This window comes from Schistocerca cancellata, chromosome 3 (assembly GCF_023864275.1).
Source record: "Schistocerca cancellata isolate TAMUIC-IGC-003103 chromosome 3, iqSchCanc2.1, whole genome shotgun sequence".
Lineage (NCBI taxonomy): Eukaryota > Metazoa > Arthropoda > Insecta > Orthoptera > Acrididae > Schistocerca > Schistocerca cancellata.
The window spans coordinates 951,758,786-951,777,153 of record NC_064628.1 but is presented as its reverse complement, the minus strand read 5'-3'; the positions used below and the strand labels follow the sequence as shown (position 1 = coordinate 951,777,153).

The following is an 18,368-nucleotide window of genomic DNA, read 5'->3' as shown; positions in this document are numbered from 1 at the left end:
TGTTCTTTGTCAGCTATGCTTTGGCCATACTAGGCTGTCCGCAGCCACAGTCTCCGATGTGAGGACCCACCGTACTGCAGATTTGGTGCCTGCATGACGGTGGCCCACATCCTACTAGACTGCCAAAATTTGGCTGCTTTACGGTGATATCTTAACTTTCCTGATACACTACCTCTGGTGCTACCAGATGATGTCAAAGCAGCTGGGCTGGTTTTATGTTCCACCCGTGAAGGTGGTTTCTATTCATCTCTGTGAGGTGGGGAACTTTGGCCCCATTGACTGCCTAAGGAGTTAAAGGGGCACCCCTTTCCTGCTTTGGGCCAGAATGTACAGTGGCCTTTTCTCGACAGTCTGGTGTGTAGCCTACCCTTCCCATCTTTTTATTGTCCTTATTCTTTTCCAATTCCTATTTTTAATTTTTTATCTTTCCTTAAATTTTATCATCGTGGCCATGCTGCTCGTTTTCTTGGAGTAACAGGTGGTGTGATGGGATGTAGAGGATATCTCTCTCGCTGCATACCATGCGTCGGGGGATCTCCAACTGCATTCTGGGCAGAGCAGTTCACCCATCTTACCCCCCACCCCCCTTCCTCACTCCCCTCTTACTGCTGCTTGATATTATCTCTGTCTTGTTGTATCTTGCTTACAGTTGGGCTTTCTGGGATTTGCATTTTATATCCTTTTTCTTAGCATTATTCGTGGTTCGGTACATAAAGGATGAAGGGACTTTATCTCCAGTAAACTACCAAGCAATTGTTGCTGTCGTCTTCAAAGACGAGAGTTTCCAAAGTATACTCATAGTGAAAATTTAGAAGAAAGGTAAACAGTTGCTCACTAAGAATGTTGAAATAAACACCCTGATTCTTGTTCATGTTAATCTTTAACTCGGAATGGTGAGGGATGGTGGGATACAGAACCACCTACAGATTGAACTGAAACTTCCATACTCTAATGTTTAAATGCCTCATTGGGCCATTTGTGCACATGACACTACGCATAATTTGAGAAAGAGACATCCTTGTAACCTGTCTAGAGAGACTGTGTGCCTCCAGTCAGCTGCTGCCCACTTTGTGTTGTTTGCCCCACTGAAGACATGCAGCTTTATGTGCCAGTGTGGGCAATGGTCTTTTGCGAGGTACAAAACTCTAAATATCCATTCTGTGAACTTCCCTAATCAGTGTTCACTTGGGAACTGGTTTAGGTGGACTTGCATTCACTGCAGCAGCAATTCCTTTCAAGTTTGAGACTGGTCTTAATTGTGAAGATATCATCAATAAACTTGAACCAGACATGGGATAGATAGGAATGTTTCCTCTAGATGGCCCATAAACAGACTGGCATAGGATGATGCCACACAGATGCCCATGGGCGTGCCACAGATTTGTTAAATTAGCTTCCTGTGAGAAAAGTAGTTGTGTGTGAGGATGTAATTAAGTAGATGTATTAGAAGAGATGAGATGTTGTGGCAAGTTGTGTTCATTTGCAACAAGGCTGTGGGCATGGGGGATGTTGGATGTATAGAGAGCTGGTGTCAACAGTGACAAGTAGTGATCTAGATGATAAAGAGTTGGGGATGATTGAGAATTGGTGGAGGATGTGGTAGTATCCTTTACAGGCTAGCCTATGGGCAATTGGTCAGAGGAGTTGGTGGACAAGAACGGAGTTTCTTGCAGGGGCACACCCTCTCTGGCACTTACCCACCCCCTACTTAACTTCCAGCAATTCCTTATGTTCAATTTGACCTCATCATCCTTACCTGGTATGTAAATCTGTCAGTGGAAGAAAGAACAGCCATCCGGAACCTCAAGACAGACCCTGATTTCTTCAGCCTCCTTGCAGACAGAGGCTCTCCACTTATGTCATGATGAATCACAGTGACTGCCTCACAGAAAGCATCTGCCAACGATTTGACTCCAACTACATGTTCTGCCATAGTGATCATGTACAAAAAGGCCAGCAAAGTCTCCAATCCCTACTCAAACCCTTGGGTCCATCTTAGAACACCCCCGCCCCCCTCCCCTCCATCCGTGTCCATCCCCATCCTCTCTCTAACATTCTAACATTCCCCTGCACGCTCACCATCTACTTGCTTTTCAAGATCCATAACCTAACAATCCTGGATGCCACATTGTAGCTGGTTAATGCAGTCCCACTGACAGAATCTCTGCTCTTGTCATCAGTCTCATACATCCATTTGTTTGTAGCCTAGTCTCTTGTATTAAAGATATGAACTACTTCCTTCACCAACTCTCAGCCATTCCCACCCCATTATCACCTGGATTCCTACTTTTCACTGTTGATGCCCCATGGACTTGTTGCCATTGAACACGAAGTCTCCAATCCTTCAGATTGCAACCACATTTCCTCATTCCTTGTACATCTAACTTATTATTTTCATTGTATGTTTGTTATGTATATGTTTGTTATATTCATTATTATAATTAATTATATCTTCACACATAACTTCTTCTCCTTTGAGTGGTAGATACGTAAAGAAATTTGTGCGTGTGGGCATACATATGGCACCCTCCTGTCTCTTTGTTGGCCATGTAGAGGAAACTTCCATAGTTCCCCAAAACCTCACACTTCTTCTCTGATTCAGGTTCATTGTTGATACCTTCATGATTGTACCCAGGGCCAAGACATTCTGTTCACCTGGTCTTCCTCAGCCCAATGTTCCACCTTCCTTGACATTGCCTTCACGTCTCTGATGCTTCGGTACATATCAAGCACACCAATTATCAGTGGTAGCTGCATTTTGGAAACCGCCATCTCTTCCACACCAAAAAATCAGTTCCATGTAGTTGGAACACCCGTGTACAGGGTATCGGCAGTGATAAGAATTCCCATGCGCAGTACACTGGAGGTCTCACTAATGTATTCACAGACAGGCACTTTCCCACAGACTTACGAGTAGTAATAGATTTACCAGGCCAAATCCTCACACTCTGCTACCGTATTTACTCGAATCTAAGCCGCACCTGAAAAATGAGACTCGAAATTCAAGGGGAGAGAAAAGTTTTAGGCCACATCTCCAACTTGAAACAAAGTTGGTCCATTGTAATATGAGACACAATTTAGGTCGAATGAATGACGATACAGCTACAGTAGTTTGGTTCGAGTCGTAAGCTTAGCAGTTAAGCTTTACCAGGTAGCCATTGCTATGCATCAGGCACTCTGTCCGTATTTATACGGGTAACCTTCCTTTTTCACGTGCTTCGTCTGGTTTGAATTGATTGCTTATTTTTCTTTGATCTGATAAGCGCCGTTTTCTTTGTTATAGGTGTTTACGTCACTCTAAGATGAAAATGCATTACTGTTCTGTGTCATACATTCGCTGCTTGCGGCATGGCTTGCTTTTGTGCGGGCTACCACCGTTTAAAAAAAAAAAAAAAGAAAAAAGAGGAATCGTCTCATTAGCGAAACAATGGCAAGAGACTGCTATTTGTTGTTACTTACACTGCTGCTTTCTTTGATAATGATCAACAAGAACTAAATAATAGACTACTTATGATAGAAGATGTTCTGAACAAGAGTTTAGCGAAAATTTTTCTCCGTTTGAAAATCTTTGCAGACGCCTCTTTAATACATACATTCTGCACAGAAATTAGAGTCATCTTAGATTTCAAAACCTAGTCAGTTGCTGTGCTTCATTTCTGACAGTATCAGTATTAGGCATAAGAATAATACGAATATAAACATGACATGATATGTGTATTCTTCAGCGTTTGCTGTTGTCTCACTCTAGTTTCATAGTTTATTAGGCAGACAGGATTTAAATGAGATAGCAGCAAACACGAAACAATACATGGCAAAATGTTTATATTCGTATTATTCTTATAGTGAAGAGAATACTGCATGTGATTCACAATTCATAAAAGTTCCTATTAGCAACCATCTCTTCTCACAGGTAGGAAAAAATTCAGAACATAGAGTTGGCCATATTGAAGAGTAGAGTTGGTCATATTGACAAACATCCTAGTTTTGCCAGTCGGATTTTCGTAGTACATTAAAATGCTGCTACATTCGAAGATGAACAATACGGGATTTGTATTTACTTCTTCGTTGGATAGTGTATGAAAATGCAGTGGTCGAAACTCGGGGCGGAGAAAAAAGCTCATCTTCCACCTCTCTCTTTTTTTTTTTTTATGACTTGGAGGATTTGGTGCCAGTATTTATCTTTGTGCCTACAAAGCATGCCTGTGTAGCGCTACATATATTCGACGGCAGAAGTTAGTTGTGGCGGCACCCACCAACATTTTTCAGAACTTCTGCTTGCTTTGCACTCGATTCTAAGCTGCAGGCTGCTTTTTGGATTACAAAAACCGGAAAAAAAGTGCAGCTTAGATTCGAGTAAATACAGTAATCCTCCCAACAACCCCAAGAACAAACTGCAAAGGAGCAGTCCTTTACATGCCCTGCAACAACCCTTAGTATGAACTGCACAGATACCACCCCCTCCCTCCCATAAGCAACATGTATCATTCCAGCAACTGAACCATATCCTGCCCCATGGCTTCAACTGCCAAGGTGTTCATAAGTGAGGTCACATCCTACCCATAAGCCCTCCCATCTCCATGCCCAACCCCAAAGTCAAAGTCTGCCACTTACCCAACTAACACAATATCTTGATCCATCCCTATGCCACTCCCACTCCCAACCCCTTGCTGCATGGATGATATCTCTGTGGAAAGTCTGGGTGCAAGACTACCCAATTCAACCACACAGAACATCATACTCCAGTCCCATTACAGGCTTATCCTATCTTATCAAAGGCAGAGCCACATGTGAAAGTAGTCATATCATGTACTGGCTCTGCTTCAGTCTCTGCATATTTTTTTATATGGACCATTACCACCAACCAGTAGGCTACCCAAGTGAATGGCCACTGCCAAACAATGGCCACAGCTAGGCTTGACCATTCAGTGATGGAACATGCTGCTGCAAGCTCAGTTTCAGTGGATTCTTCTCAACCTTTCCAATCTCCTCCCAGTCCACACCCCCATGTCATGTTGTCATGAACTGCACAAACCCGCTGACGTTGATGCCCTTGTGTTGTTTCCCTATCTTGTGCACTTTCTGCTTCTCCCTCCTGCATTCCTATCTGTTGAAACTGCTGCCTCCTTCAAAGTAGTCAGTCACCTCTCCCCAACTGTCCCTGCCTTTTTTTATTTCCCAGCAGCTACTCCATCTAACAGAACTTCAATGTGTGTGTGTGTGTGTGTGTGTGTGTGTGTGTGTGTGTGTGTGTGTACACCACACCTATGCCTACTGTCAGAAGTTTTAACATATGGGGGTATCAACTGAATTTGTGACTGGGTTGATGATGATTTGGTAGGGAGGACACAGCATGTTATCTGGGATGGAGAGTCATTGTCAGATGTAGAAGTAACTTCGGGTGTGTCCCAGGGAAGTGTATTTGGACATTTGCTGTTTTTGTTGTATACTAATGATCTTGCAGACAACATTAATAGTCACCTCAGACTTTTTGCAGGTGATGCTATTGTGTATAAAAAAGTACTGTCTGAAAGATGTGGCATAAATATTCAGTTGATAAGGTTTCAAATTGGTGCAAAGATTGGCAACATGGTTTAAATGCTCAGAAATGTAAAATCATGCCCAAACGTGGTGTCCTATGACTGTAATATCAATTATTCAAATTGACAAGTTCATGCAAATATCTGGTGTTACTCTTTGTTTCTGGGTGTAACACCTTGTATGGATGTAAAATGGAATTATCATATAGGCTCAGTTGTAGGTAAAGCAGGAGGTAGACTTAAGTTTATTGATAGAATAATGGGAAAGTACAATCAGTCTACAAAGTACACTATGTGATCAAAAGTATCTGGACACCCCAAAAAACATACTTTTTCATATTAGGTGCGTTGTGCTGCCACCTACTGCCAGTACTCCATATCATCAACCTCAGTAGTCATTAGACGTCATGAGAGAGCAGAATGGGACACTCCGCGCAACTCACACACTTTGAACATGGTCAGGTGATTGGGTATCACTTGTGTCATACGTTTGTACGCGAGATTTCCACAGTCCTAAACATCGCTAGGTCCACTGTTTCCGATGTGATAGTGAAGTGGAAATGTGAAGGGACACGTACAGCAAAAAGCGCACAGGCTGACCTCGTCTGTTGACTGACAGAGACCACCGACAGTTGAAGGAGTCGTAATGTGTAATAAGCAGACGTCTATCCAGACCATCATACAAGGATTCCAAACTGCATCAGGATCCACTGCAAGTACTATGACAGTTACGGGGGAGGTGAGAAAACTTTGATTTCGTGGTCGAGCGGCTGCTCATAAGCCACACATCAAACCAATAAATGCCAAACAACGCCTCACTTGGTGTAAGGAGCATAAACATTGGACGATCGAACAGTGGTAAAACATTGTGTGGAGTGACGAATCACGGTACACAATGTGGTATTCGATGACAGGGTGTGGGTTTGGCGAATGCTCAGTGAACATCATCTGCCAGCATGTGTAGTGCCAACAGTAGAATTTGGAGGCAGTGATGTTACATTGTGGTCATGTTTCTAATGGAGGGGGCTTGCAACCCTTGTTGTTTTGTGTGACGCTATCACTGCACAGGCCTACACTGATATTTTGAGCACCTTCTTGCTTCTCACTGTTGAAGAGCAATTCGGGGATGGCGATTGCATCTTTTAACACAATCGAGCACCAGTTCATAGTGCACAGCCTGTGGCAGAGTGGTTGCATGACAATAACTTCCCTGTAATGGACTGGCCTGCACAGATTCCTGAACGGAATCCTTTAGAACACCTTCAGGATGTTTTGGAACGCCAACTTCGTGCTGCGTCTCACCGACCGACCTCGATACCTCTCCCTAGTGCAGCACTCCGTGAAGAATGGGCTGCCCCCCCCTCCTCCCCCTCCCCAAAGAAACCTTCAAGAACCTGACTGAATGTATGCCTGTGGGAGTGGAAGCTGTCATTAGGGCTAAGGGTAGGCCAACACCACATTGAGTTCCAGCATTACCGATGGAGGGCACCACAAACTTGTAAGTCATTTTTAGCCAGGTGTCTGGATACTTTTGATCACATAGTGTAGATTGCTTACAAATCATTTGTATGAACCATTCTAGAATATTGCTAAATTGTATGAGACCCACACCAAATAGGACTAACAGGAGATATTGAATGACACAGAGGAGGGCAGCACAAATGGTCACTGGTTTATTTGACCCATAGGAGAGTGTTACAGTAATGCTGAAGAAACTGAACTGCCAGACTCTTGAAGATAGATGAAAACTATCATGATAAAGTCTACTAACAAAGTTTCAAGAATGGACTTTAAATGATGACTGTAGGAATAAATCTCAACCCCTTAGTATTGCTCATGTAGGAATCTTGAACACAAGATTGGAGTAATTACAGCACACACAGAGGCAGTCAAACTATCATTCTTCTCATGCTCCATAAGTGAATGAAACAGGAAGAAACCCTAATAACTAATACAATGGAACATACCCTCTGCTGTGCCCTTCAGTATGTGTGTGTGTTTTCCATCATTTTAGTTTTGGGCCTGTCGGTAACTCAACACTTCTACTACATGGTTTTTGTTACTTCTACTTGTAAATTATTTATGTTCGGTAGGATATTGATACTGAAAATTGCTATGCCCTTTTTACACTGAAGTCTTGTGGACAGCTTATCTGTTACTGGAGCCAAGAGCATCTGCACATTGCTGTCAGGTGGGGTGCTCTGCTGTGTCTCATTCTTTCGTGTGTTGAGCTAATATGTTCTGATACACTCTGTGGCTTCGTATCAGAGCAAAGTTGGTCAGAAGTAAAGCATTAATGCATATCTTTATGCCATAAACTGGTTAAAATAACATAGTACTGAACTGATATAGAAACAGGACCTCATCTGATCTGGCAAATTAATGCTGTTATTTGCAGAAATATTGTACAACAGATAAATTTCAGAAACATGCACATAATAGTTTCTGCAGTGTAATCAGGTTTTTCTTTTTTAAAAAAGAAAGAAAAAGAAAACCTCTTCAAGGTATCTCATATGTACCACTTTCTTCTTCACTTTACATTTTTCTACTCTTTTTGCAAATGTAAATTTCTGCAAGTGAGCTGCAAAAATCAGGACTTAAAGGTAACGTTAATTGGGCTGTGTGATTCCTTAGACATGAAACCACTTTTGCTAAAGTAGTATGTGGATCCATATATTCTTAAAATTTGTTGACTTTTCAACAGTAAATTTGCTAATTTAAGTGTTTTATTGCACTTTAACATTTGGTGTGTTTTATTTTTTTCACAAGAGTTGTTATCGTAATATGCAGATTATCACTTAACACGTGTAATTTCTTTTTCTTGTAGGTGCCTCTAGTTTGTGTGGAATTATTGCCAAAATTATGCAAGGTGTGACTTTTAAGTTTATTATTTTTGTATGTAAAACTAATTTGTGTTAATAGAATTGTGTTGAATTTGTGCATGGTACTTGTGATTAACATGTACTTTTCAGTTTACTGTTGGAACGTAGCAACAGATATCTCACTTCCTTTGCATGATGTCTATGTAGTTGTTGCCTCTTCAGTGTGTGTCAAAGACAAGCAGACTGTTAACTGTGAATGTGTTATTTCTCCCTACTTTTCTTTACTTTGTGTAGATGATAAGCTGAAAATGCTATTAATTTTTAGCATGTTATTTACATTTAAATAAATTACTTGTCTGTATAGATTGATTATCCATGTTTAAGGCAGACTTCTAAAACTTGATAATTTGTTAAAGTTATATCAATCAGAGCATTCAAAAACAGGTTAATTTTTTTTGGCGAGGAAAGAGTATTATATTTCTTTTTGAGCTTTGTTGCAGCACAGCTGGGAAAATTGTACATTGATATTACAGCTTCTGATTATATCTTTGTCACTGTACATCCTACTCTTATCATTTGTTGTTCTCTGTGTTTTGTCTTCCATTATCTTCTGTGGCCCATTTGTGATATTTTGATAACTGTTGTTTTATTTAATTAATTGTATGTATATCGTTGCAGAATATGAAATGTATGGATTGCTACTCACTTTATGGAGGTGGTGTTGACTGGCATCCAGCCATATTGGAAAATAACTGTCAGATATTAGCTATTGGACTAAGCCCTACATCAGCTACAAGCAAAAACACACACACACACACACGTGTGTGTGTGTGTGTGTGTGTGTGTGTGTGTGTGTGATGAAGGACTTGGTAATATCAGCTGGTAATATCTAGCAGTCCTCTTTCAATGTGCCTGCCTGCCACTCAGTGCCTCCTCTGTCTTCCAGTTTTTTACTGTTGTTACCGTATTTACTCGAATCTAAGCCGCACTTGAAAAATGAGACTCGAAATTAAGGAAAAAAATATTTCCCGAATCTAAGCCGCACCTGAAATTCGAGACTCGAAATTCAAGGGGAGAGAAAAGTTTTAGGCCGCACCTCCAAATCGAAACAAAGTTGGTCCATTGTAATATGAGACACAATTTAGGTCGAATGAAAGACGATACAGCTACAGTAGTTTGGTTCGAGTCGTAAGCTTAGCAGTTAAGCTTTACCAGGTAGCCATTGCTATGCGTCAGGCGCTCCGTCCGTATTTATAAGGGTACCCTTCCTTTTTCACGTGCTTCGTCTGGTTTGAATCGATTGCTTATTTTGCTTTGATCTGATAAGTGCCGTTTTCTTTGTTATAGGTGTTTACGTCACTCTAAGCTGAAAATGCATTACTGTACTGTGTCATGCATTGTTTGTCGCATTCTGATAGTGCGTGTTTATGGCCTGTCGCCGCCCGCGGCATGACTTGCTTTTGTGCGCACTACCGCCGCTTTTTATAAAAAGGAGGAATCGTCTCATTAGCCAAACAATGGCAAGAGACTGCAGTTTGTTGTTACTTACACTGCTGCTTTCTTTGATAATGATCAACAAGAACCAAATAATAGACTGCGTATGATAGAACATGTCCTGAACGAGAGTTAGGCGCAAATTTTTCTCCGTTTGAAAATCTTTGCGGCTGCTTCTTTCGTACATCAAATTCTGCACAGAAATTAGTCATCTTACATTTAAAATCTAGTCAGTTGCCGTGCTTCATTTCTGACTATATCACTATTAGGCATAAGAATAATACGAATATAAACATGACACGATACATATATTCCTTCCGCGTTTGCTGTTGTCTCACTCTAGTTTCGTAGTTTATTAGGCAGACAGGATTTAAATGAGATAGCAGCAAACACGAAAGAATACATGGCAAAATGTTTATTTTCATATTATTCTTATGGTGAAGAGAATACTGCATGTGATTCACATTTCATCAGGTTCCTATTAGCAACCATCTCTTCTCACGGGTAGGAAAAAACTCGGAACGTAGAGTTGGCCATATTGACAAACATCCCTAACAGTCTTGCCAGTCGGATTTTCGTAGTACATTGAAATTCTGCCACATTCGAAGATGAGCAATACGGAATTTGTATTTACTTCGTTGGACAATGTATGAAAATGCAGCGAGAAAAAAAAAAGGTTTTGGCGCCAGTATTTATCTTTGTGCCCACAAAGCATGTTTGTGTAGCGCTACATCTACATCTACATCTACATCCATACTCCGCAAGCCACCTGACGGTGTGTGGCGGAGGGTATCTTCAGTACCTCTATCGGTTCTCCCTTCTATTCCAGTCTCGTATTGTTCGTGGAAAGAAGGATTGTCGGTATGCCTCTGTGTGGGCTCTAATCTCTCTGATTTTATCCTCATGGTCTCTTCGCGAGATATACGTAGGAGGGAGCAATATACTGCTTGACTCTTCGGTGAAGGTATGTTCTCGAAACTTCAATAAAAGCCCGTACCGAGCTACTGAGCGTCTCTCCTGCAGAGTCTTCCACTGGAGTTTATCTATCATCTCCGTAACGCTTTCGCGATTACTAAATGATCCTGTAACTAAGCGCGCTGCTCTCCGTTGGATCTTCTCTATCTCTTCTATCAACCCTATCTGGTACGGATCCCACACTGCTGAGCAGTATTCAAGCAGTGGGCGAACAAGCGTACTGTAACCTACTTCCTTTGTTTTCGGATTGCATTTCCTTAGGATTCTTCCAATGAATCTCAGTCTGGCATCTGCTTTACCGACGATCAACATTATATGATCATTCCATTTTAAATCACTCCTAATGCGTACTCCCAGATAATTTATGGAATTAACTGCTTCCAGTTGCTGACCTGCTATTTTGTAGCTAAATGATAAAAGATCTATCTTTCTGTATGTTCGCAGCACATTACACTTGTCTACATTGAGATTCAATTGCCATTCCCTGCACCATGCGTCAATTCGCTGCAGATCCTCCTGCATTTCAGTACAATTTTCCATTGTTACAACCTCTCGGTACACCACAGCATCATCTGCAAAAAGCCTCAGTGAACTTCCGATGTCTTCCACCAGGTCATTTATGTAAATTGTGAATAGCAACGGTCCTATGACACTCCCCTGCGGTACACCTGAAATCACTCTTACTTCGGAAGACTTCTCTCCATTGAGAATAACATGCTGCGTCCTGTTATCTAGGAACTCCTCAATCCAATCACACAATTGGTCTGATAGTCCATATGCTCTTACTTTGTTCATTAAACAACTATGGGGAACTGTATCGAACGCCTTGCGGAAGTCAAGAAACACGGCATCTACCTGTGAACCCGTGTCTATGGCCCTCTGAGTCTCGTGGACGCGCTACATATATTCGACAGCAGAAGTTAGTTGTGGCGGCACCTACCAACATTTTTCAGAACTTCCGCTTGCTTTGCACTCGATTCTAAGCCGCAGGCGGTTTTTTGGATTACAAAAACCGGAAAAAAAGTGCGGCTTAGATTCGAGTAAATACGGTACTCTATTCTGGATTTTCCATTGTTCAGTTATGAATCTGTTGCTCTGCATGGTTTATTCCAAAGACTGTTTTTACTGTGTACCATTATTTGCTTGGATAGTAATCTCCTGGATAAGTTTTTTCCTTTGATTTCCATTTTAAATCTCTGTCTTCTCAACTACTCTCCATAATTCTGCAGTCACTGAAAAAAAAGTGTGCAAAAATGATAATTTTGTTATATTCTATTCAGTGATGATCCGCATTTTTAAAAATCTTGTACAGCCAGTCTTTCAGTAAAAGATTTCTTGTAACCAAAAGGTACATTCCTGTTACATCATGAGAATTAGTAGCCGTGTCAACCAAAAATATTTTCTCCATTATTAATATGTAGTGTATTTATATTTAGCTATAGAGACTTGACAGCTTATTGTATTGTTCTTTTAGTTATTTATTGCTTTATTTATCGAGGAAAGATTGGAACTATGTTACACATATGATCAGACATTCTCTGTTGTATATCATGACATTTATTAAGACACATGACATGGCAGGGTGAGGTTTGGAAGTTGATATTCAGTTGTGAAAATTAGACCCATGAAGACAAATTGCTGTGGGTATTGCAGCAGTGAGCGTGACAGATGGGATGGGATAGAGTATAACACAGGAAGGGAGAGTTATGCTCACTGAAAACCTACCTCATTGTTTGAGAGAGAACTGATTGTGTATGTTAATTATTTAAGAAAAAATTATGAAGTTGACAAAGAGAGTCACTTCAACTTTTCTTAAATGCAACAGGGCACTGAATTTGCACAGAGTGCAGATTAATTTCTTCCAGAGCTGGACAGCAGTGACATTGAAGAAGTTCGTGAATATTTTTGTTTTAAGGATGGCCACTGCTATGATACTAGCAAGCAAGACCTTGTGTTGTGATTACAGAGAGATGTTAGATGATGATCTCTTCGAACACTGAGATACTGATGTAGACCTCATGTCGGTAGTCGTGCAACTTGTCTGACAGCAACTGTACAGGCATAAAAATTGCTAATATGATCTAATAAACAGATAAATGTAACATACATAACCATTTGTGTGTAGTTCTATCTGTGTGGAAGTTACACTACTCGTACCACCTCAGATTACATCACAGTAGTGAAGGTTTGACAGAACAAGTATTTGTACAGGTTTATGTTTGTGGATTTCAGAAATAATTCATTTCGGATGGGATATTAGAGCTCTTTGCATTTAATTTTTTTAATCTTACTATCAGCTAATCAAAATATCCACGGGTGTGCTGCCGGTCTATAGTGTCCAACGGGCACAATATTTCGGCGATCATACATGTCGCCATCATCAGGTGAACTGACGGACTGAGCTCCTGTGAACGTGCCGGCACGGAGATCCGTACGCTATGGCTGCTCAGAGGGAACTGGGTTCGGTCACGGCGACGGCCGATTTAAATACCCTCCGCCCGCGGCGCGCTCCCTCCGCTGTCGGCGCCCCGCGCCACGGTCGCGCAGTGGAACAGATTGCGACGGCGTCTGAGATGACGTCGGTGTGATGGCTCTGTCCGCCGTGGTCGTCACAACTATACGTTTGCTCGATTTACTCTTGATTAACCCAATCGCTGGTTCCCAAGCCTTGCTAAGATTATAGCCACAGTCACGGTTTATGAGGTCGTCATTGGTGCGAATTTCGATGGCCTCTCTAACAACGCTGTCCCAGTATCTCGACGTCTGTACCAGAATCCTCATGCGGTCATACTCCATGGTGTGATTTTCCGACAAACAATGTTCAGCGACCGCCGACTTGCTCGGATACATCAGTCGAGTGTGCCTCTGGTGTTCACGGCATCGATCCTCGATGGTACGCATCGTCTGACCAATATACGACTTGCCACACTGACACGGAATCTGGTACACGCCGGTCTTCCTCAAACCTAGGTCATCTTTGGCGCTCCCCACCAGTGCACGAAATATTGTGCCCGTTGGACACTATAGACCGGCAGCACAACCGTGGATATTTTGATTATCAGATACGGCGGGAGAAACTCAAGAATCACATCTTTGAAGTGTTGGCAGAAGAGCCAACACTGTGTCGGTAGAGGAGGCCGAAATGCACGCGTTTAATTACACGCTGACTGGCGTGAGGTCTGGAACAGTTAAGGGAATTAATAGTAGCAAATAAAGTACGTAGTTGATATAATACTTAACTTTAATCCACAGTTGGTGTACATCGCTCTTGACGGTACATGCTATAATCTCAATATCAAATGCCATGGCGCCTTGCTAGGTCGTAGCAAATGACGTAGCTGAAGGCCATGCTAACTATCGTCTCTGCAAATGAGAGCGTAGTTGTCAGTGATCCATCTCTGGCTAAGTCAGCTGTACAACTGGGGCGAGTGCTAGTAAGTGTCTCTAGACCTGTCGTGTGGTGGCGCTCGGTCGGCAATCACTGACAGTGGCGACACGCGGGTCCGACGTATACTAACGGACCGCGGCTGATTTAAACGCTACCACCTAGCAAGTGTGGTGTCTGGCGGTGACACCACAATCTTACTATCAGCTGTTTGAATTTTGTTTTGCTAACAGCTGAAAGCAAGATGATTTCTTTAAAAAATTATTTATAGGGCGGTGAGTTTCATCTGGATGTCGGCAGTATCGATATCTTACGGCCTGACACTAAAGTAAAGGAGGAGGTCAACAGGACAGAAGTCATATTTACAGTACTGCCAATACGCTCACATAAAGGTAAAAGTGAGACACTTCCTAGGTGTCTGAATTAATAGTACCTTTCTCAGGGAGGAGAGGGGCTAGGTTGGGGGAGACTAAAAAGTGAGCGCACATCACTTGGAGGCCAGGGTGGGAGGAGAGAGACCACCTGTAACAGCATTCCTGCTGTCTGATTCGCCTTACTTTCCTTTTAATTTTCCCCACCCTGAGCCCAGAGGAAGTCGAGGGCATACCACCTCCACTAGGGCAGTGCCTAGTAAAGCAATGATGTGAACAGACCAACCTTGAAGTTTACTTTTAAGGAATACCTGTGTATTTGTACTGTCTTACTTGACTTCATTACATTGCCTGAAGTCAACTACACATTGAATTCCTACATTTCTCTAACGTCTAGGACTCTTTGTACCATTCTAAGGCTTTAGTTTATCGTGAATGTGACTCTGCGGTAATATTTGACAACTGGAATCATCCTTTTGCAGTTCCTGAAAACGTATACGTGTGATCATCAGTTCTCTTGTTTTTCTTGAATTGTTTGATGTTATTCTGTCTTGCACCCGTGTTTCTGCTTTTTCAATAACTCGGGGAAGATCAGTTTGGATTCCGTAGAAATGTTGGAACATGTGAGCCAATACTGACCCTACGACTTAACTTAGAAAATAGATTAAGGAAAGGCAAACCTACATTTCTACCATTTGTAGACTTAGAGAAAGCTTTTGACAATGTTGACTGGAATACTCTCTTTCAAATTCTGAAGGTGGCATCGGTAAAATACAGGGAGCGAAAGGCTATTTACAATTTGTACAGAAACCAGATGGCAGTTACAAGAGTCGAGGGGCATGAAAGGGTAGCAGTGGTTGGGAAGGGAGTGAGACAGCATTGTAGCCTCTCCCCGATGTTATTCAGTCTGTGTGTTGAGCAAGCAGTAAAGGAAACAAAAGAAAAATTCGGAGTAGGAATTAAAATTCATGGAGATGAAACAAAAACTTTGAAGTTCACCAATGACACTGTAATTCTGTCAGAGATAGCAAAGGACCTGGAAGAGCAGCTGAATGGAATGGACAGTGTCTTGCAAGGTGGATATAAGATGAACATCAACAAAATCAAAACGAGGATAATGGAATGTAGTCGAATTAAGTCGGATGATGCTGAGGGCACTAGATTAGGAAATGAGACGCTTGAAGCAGTAAATGAGTTTTGCTATTTGAGGAGCAAAATAACTGATGATGGTCGAAGTAGAGAGGATATAAAATGTAGACTGGCAATGGCAAGGAAGGTGTTTCTGAAGAAGAGAAATTTGTTAACATCGAGTATAGATTTAAGTGTCAGGAAGTCGTTTCTGAAAGTATTTGTATGGAGTGTAGCGATGTATGGAAGTGAACATTGGACGATAAATAGTTTAGACAAGAAGAGAATAGAAGCTTTCGAAATGTGGTGCTACAGAAGATTGCTGAAGATTAGATGGGTAGATCACATAACTAATGAGGTGGTATTGAATAGAATTGGGGAGAAGAGAAATTTGTGGCACAACTTGACTAGAAGAAGGGGTCAGTTGATAGGACATATTCTGAGGCATCAAGGGATCACCAGTTTAGTATCGGAGGGCAGCGTGGAGGGTAAAAATCGTAGAGGTAGACCAAGGGATGAATACACTAAGCAGATTCAGAAGGATGTAGGTTTGCAGTAGGTTCTGGGAGATGAAAAAGCTTGCACAGGATAGAGTAGCGTGGAGAGTTGCATCAAACCAGTCTCAGGACTGAAGACAACAACAACAACAACAACAACAACAACAATTATTATATTCGCATTAGAAATGTATAATATCAGGAAATAGAATAATTAGACTGTGAAAGCACAGTATGTTTGTATCACATCTGTTGAGAACGTTAAAACACATAGGGCACTTGAGGTGGCACGAACAGTATCATTCTCTGCACTGGTCTATGGCACAGATGGTACTGAAATGTAGGGCTCATCGTTTGCTCTTATGCACATTCACAGTACACGTCGTAGACATCTCATTCTTGATGGTAGTAAAATTAGGGACTACTCTACCAGTCAGCTCACACGCTGTGTCTGGGGTTCAGTTGCTCAGGTGGTGTCATCGATCAGCGGAGTAGATGTTTGTAGCCTCGTCTTCTCAGGAGGAGGCATGGCAAACTTCTCACATGACTGTAGGAAGCTCTTCCCAGACCTTGGCCATCGGGGAAGAGAGGTATACCTGTGCAACGGTTGGCCACTGCTCTGCTTCATTTTAAACCTCTGCTTATCGCCAGCCACTTCACTGCATACTTGATGGTGGCATTATTCCAGCTAGGTAATAAAAGTTTATCTGATGTAGTAGGCTTGAGACAGTCCTTAATGAGCCTACAGGATTCTCTGAGTAAATGCGCTATTCCTTGGTCTTGTATAGAATGCTCTGGACTGTGCCGAAGAGGCACATTCCGCTGTGCCAGTGCAGCTGCACTGGTTTTTGGAGGGTATGAGCCCCATTTTGACCCTGCCACTTTACAAAGCGGATTGTTTCATGTGGAGTTTTTCATTTTGTTGTTCTTACAATGTTTTCTAACGTAACTTTGGAATGTGACAGTGCTGTAATCAGGATCCTGGCAATACTATATGTAGTTCACGACGAGCATCTCTGTTCTGTAGATGGAATGTGCAAACTTGTGTGCTAGAAGGGTTCGGTCTTAAATGGTTCCAATTATAGCACACTGATGGATTTCTTGGGGTTTTTGTCAGATTTCGGTATCCACTGTCAAAGCTGTCGTTTTGTGCAGCAAGGGCTATTTCATACAAACAAAGGAAGCTTCATGTACTTAGTGGCTAGTCATTGGAGTAGATGTTGAAGAGAAGTGGAGCTAGAACACTTCACTGACATAGACCCTTTTTTTGTGCTCCACCGTGATCACACTATGCTTAGAAGTCAACAGTAAACCTGTGATTTTGCAGAAGAGTGCTGGTGAATTCAGTGAGATGGAAGCCATTGAGAAAGTTGTACAATTAGACATGCATTAACTATGATTGACAGTATCACATGCTGTTGTCAAATCTGTGCAAGCCATACCAGTAATATAATGAGTTTCAAACTCGTCCGACATGAATGGAGTAATATTCAAGAGTTACCTTGTACAACTTTTTTCTGGCTAAAGCCCTAATTGCTCATTTATAAGTAGAGGATGAATTATTGATAGAATTCTATTTGGTATCATGTATTCTATTAGTTTGTAGATGTGGCTTGTAAAGGCTAACTGGACTAAAGTTCTCATGATCATTTGCTTCATTGCTTGGTTTATGCTTCCTTGCCTCCTTTGAGAATAAATATCACCCCCCCCCCCCCCCCACCCCACCCCCCTGTACTGGGCGTGAGTCATGCTTCGGTAGCTCAGATGGTAGAGCACTTGCCCGCGAAAGGCAAAGGTCCCGATTTCGAGTCTCGGTCGGGCACACAGTTTTAATCTGCCAGAAAGTTTCACAGTGTTGTATGATGGAGCTCCATACCATTGGAAAATGGAGTCATTAGACTCCTCCTCAGGTTGTCAGAAAAGCCAAGTCTGTAACATTCAAAGATTGTTCATTCCAATCACTGTGTTTTGCTAAACAAAAAAGGTCCCATAAACTTTTTACAGGAAATGGCACAAAACATTTTCACTTTAGGCAAGTATGTTTCATGCTAAACAATTACATAAGGACTCTGAGGGTTCCATACGCACACATTCTATCTGTTCACTGTACTGAAAACTTCAAAATGTATCTTTTATCATCAGAAACAAACCGTGAGAAG

At 41.8% G+C, this 18,368-nt stretch overlaps 1 protein-coding gene across 1 annotated transcript in view; it reads left to right on the top strand.

The window, feature by feature from the left end:
• The window catches only part of LOC126176014 (F-actin-uncapping protein LRRC16A), a 573,185-nt gene that overhangs the window by 308,127 nt on the left and 246,690 nt on the right, over positions 1-18,368 (top strand). Inside the window, exon 10 of the mRNA XM_049923133.1 lies at positions 8,365-8,406. Within this exon, the coding sequence (XP_049779090.1) occupies positions 8,365-8,406 (42 nt within the window). The remainder of the gene's footprint in view (positions 1-8,364; positions 8,407-18,368) is intronic.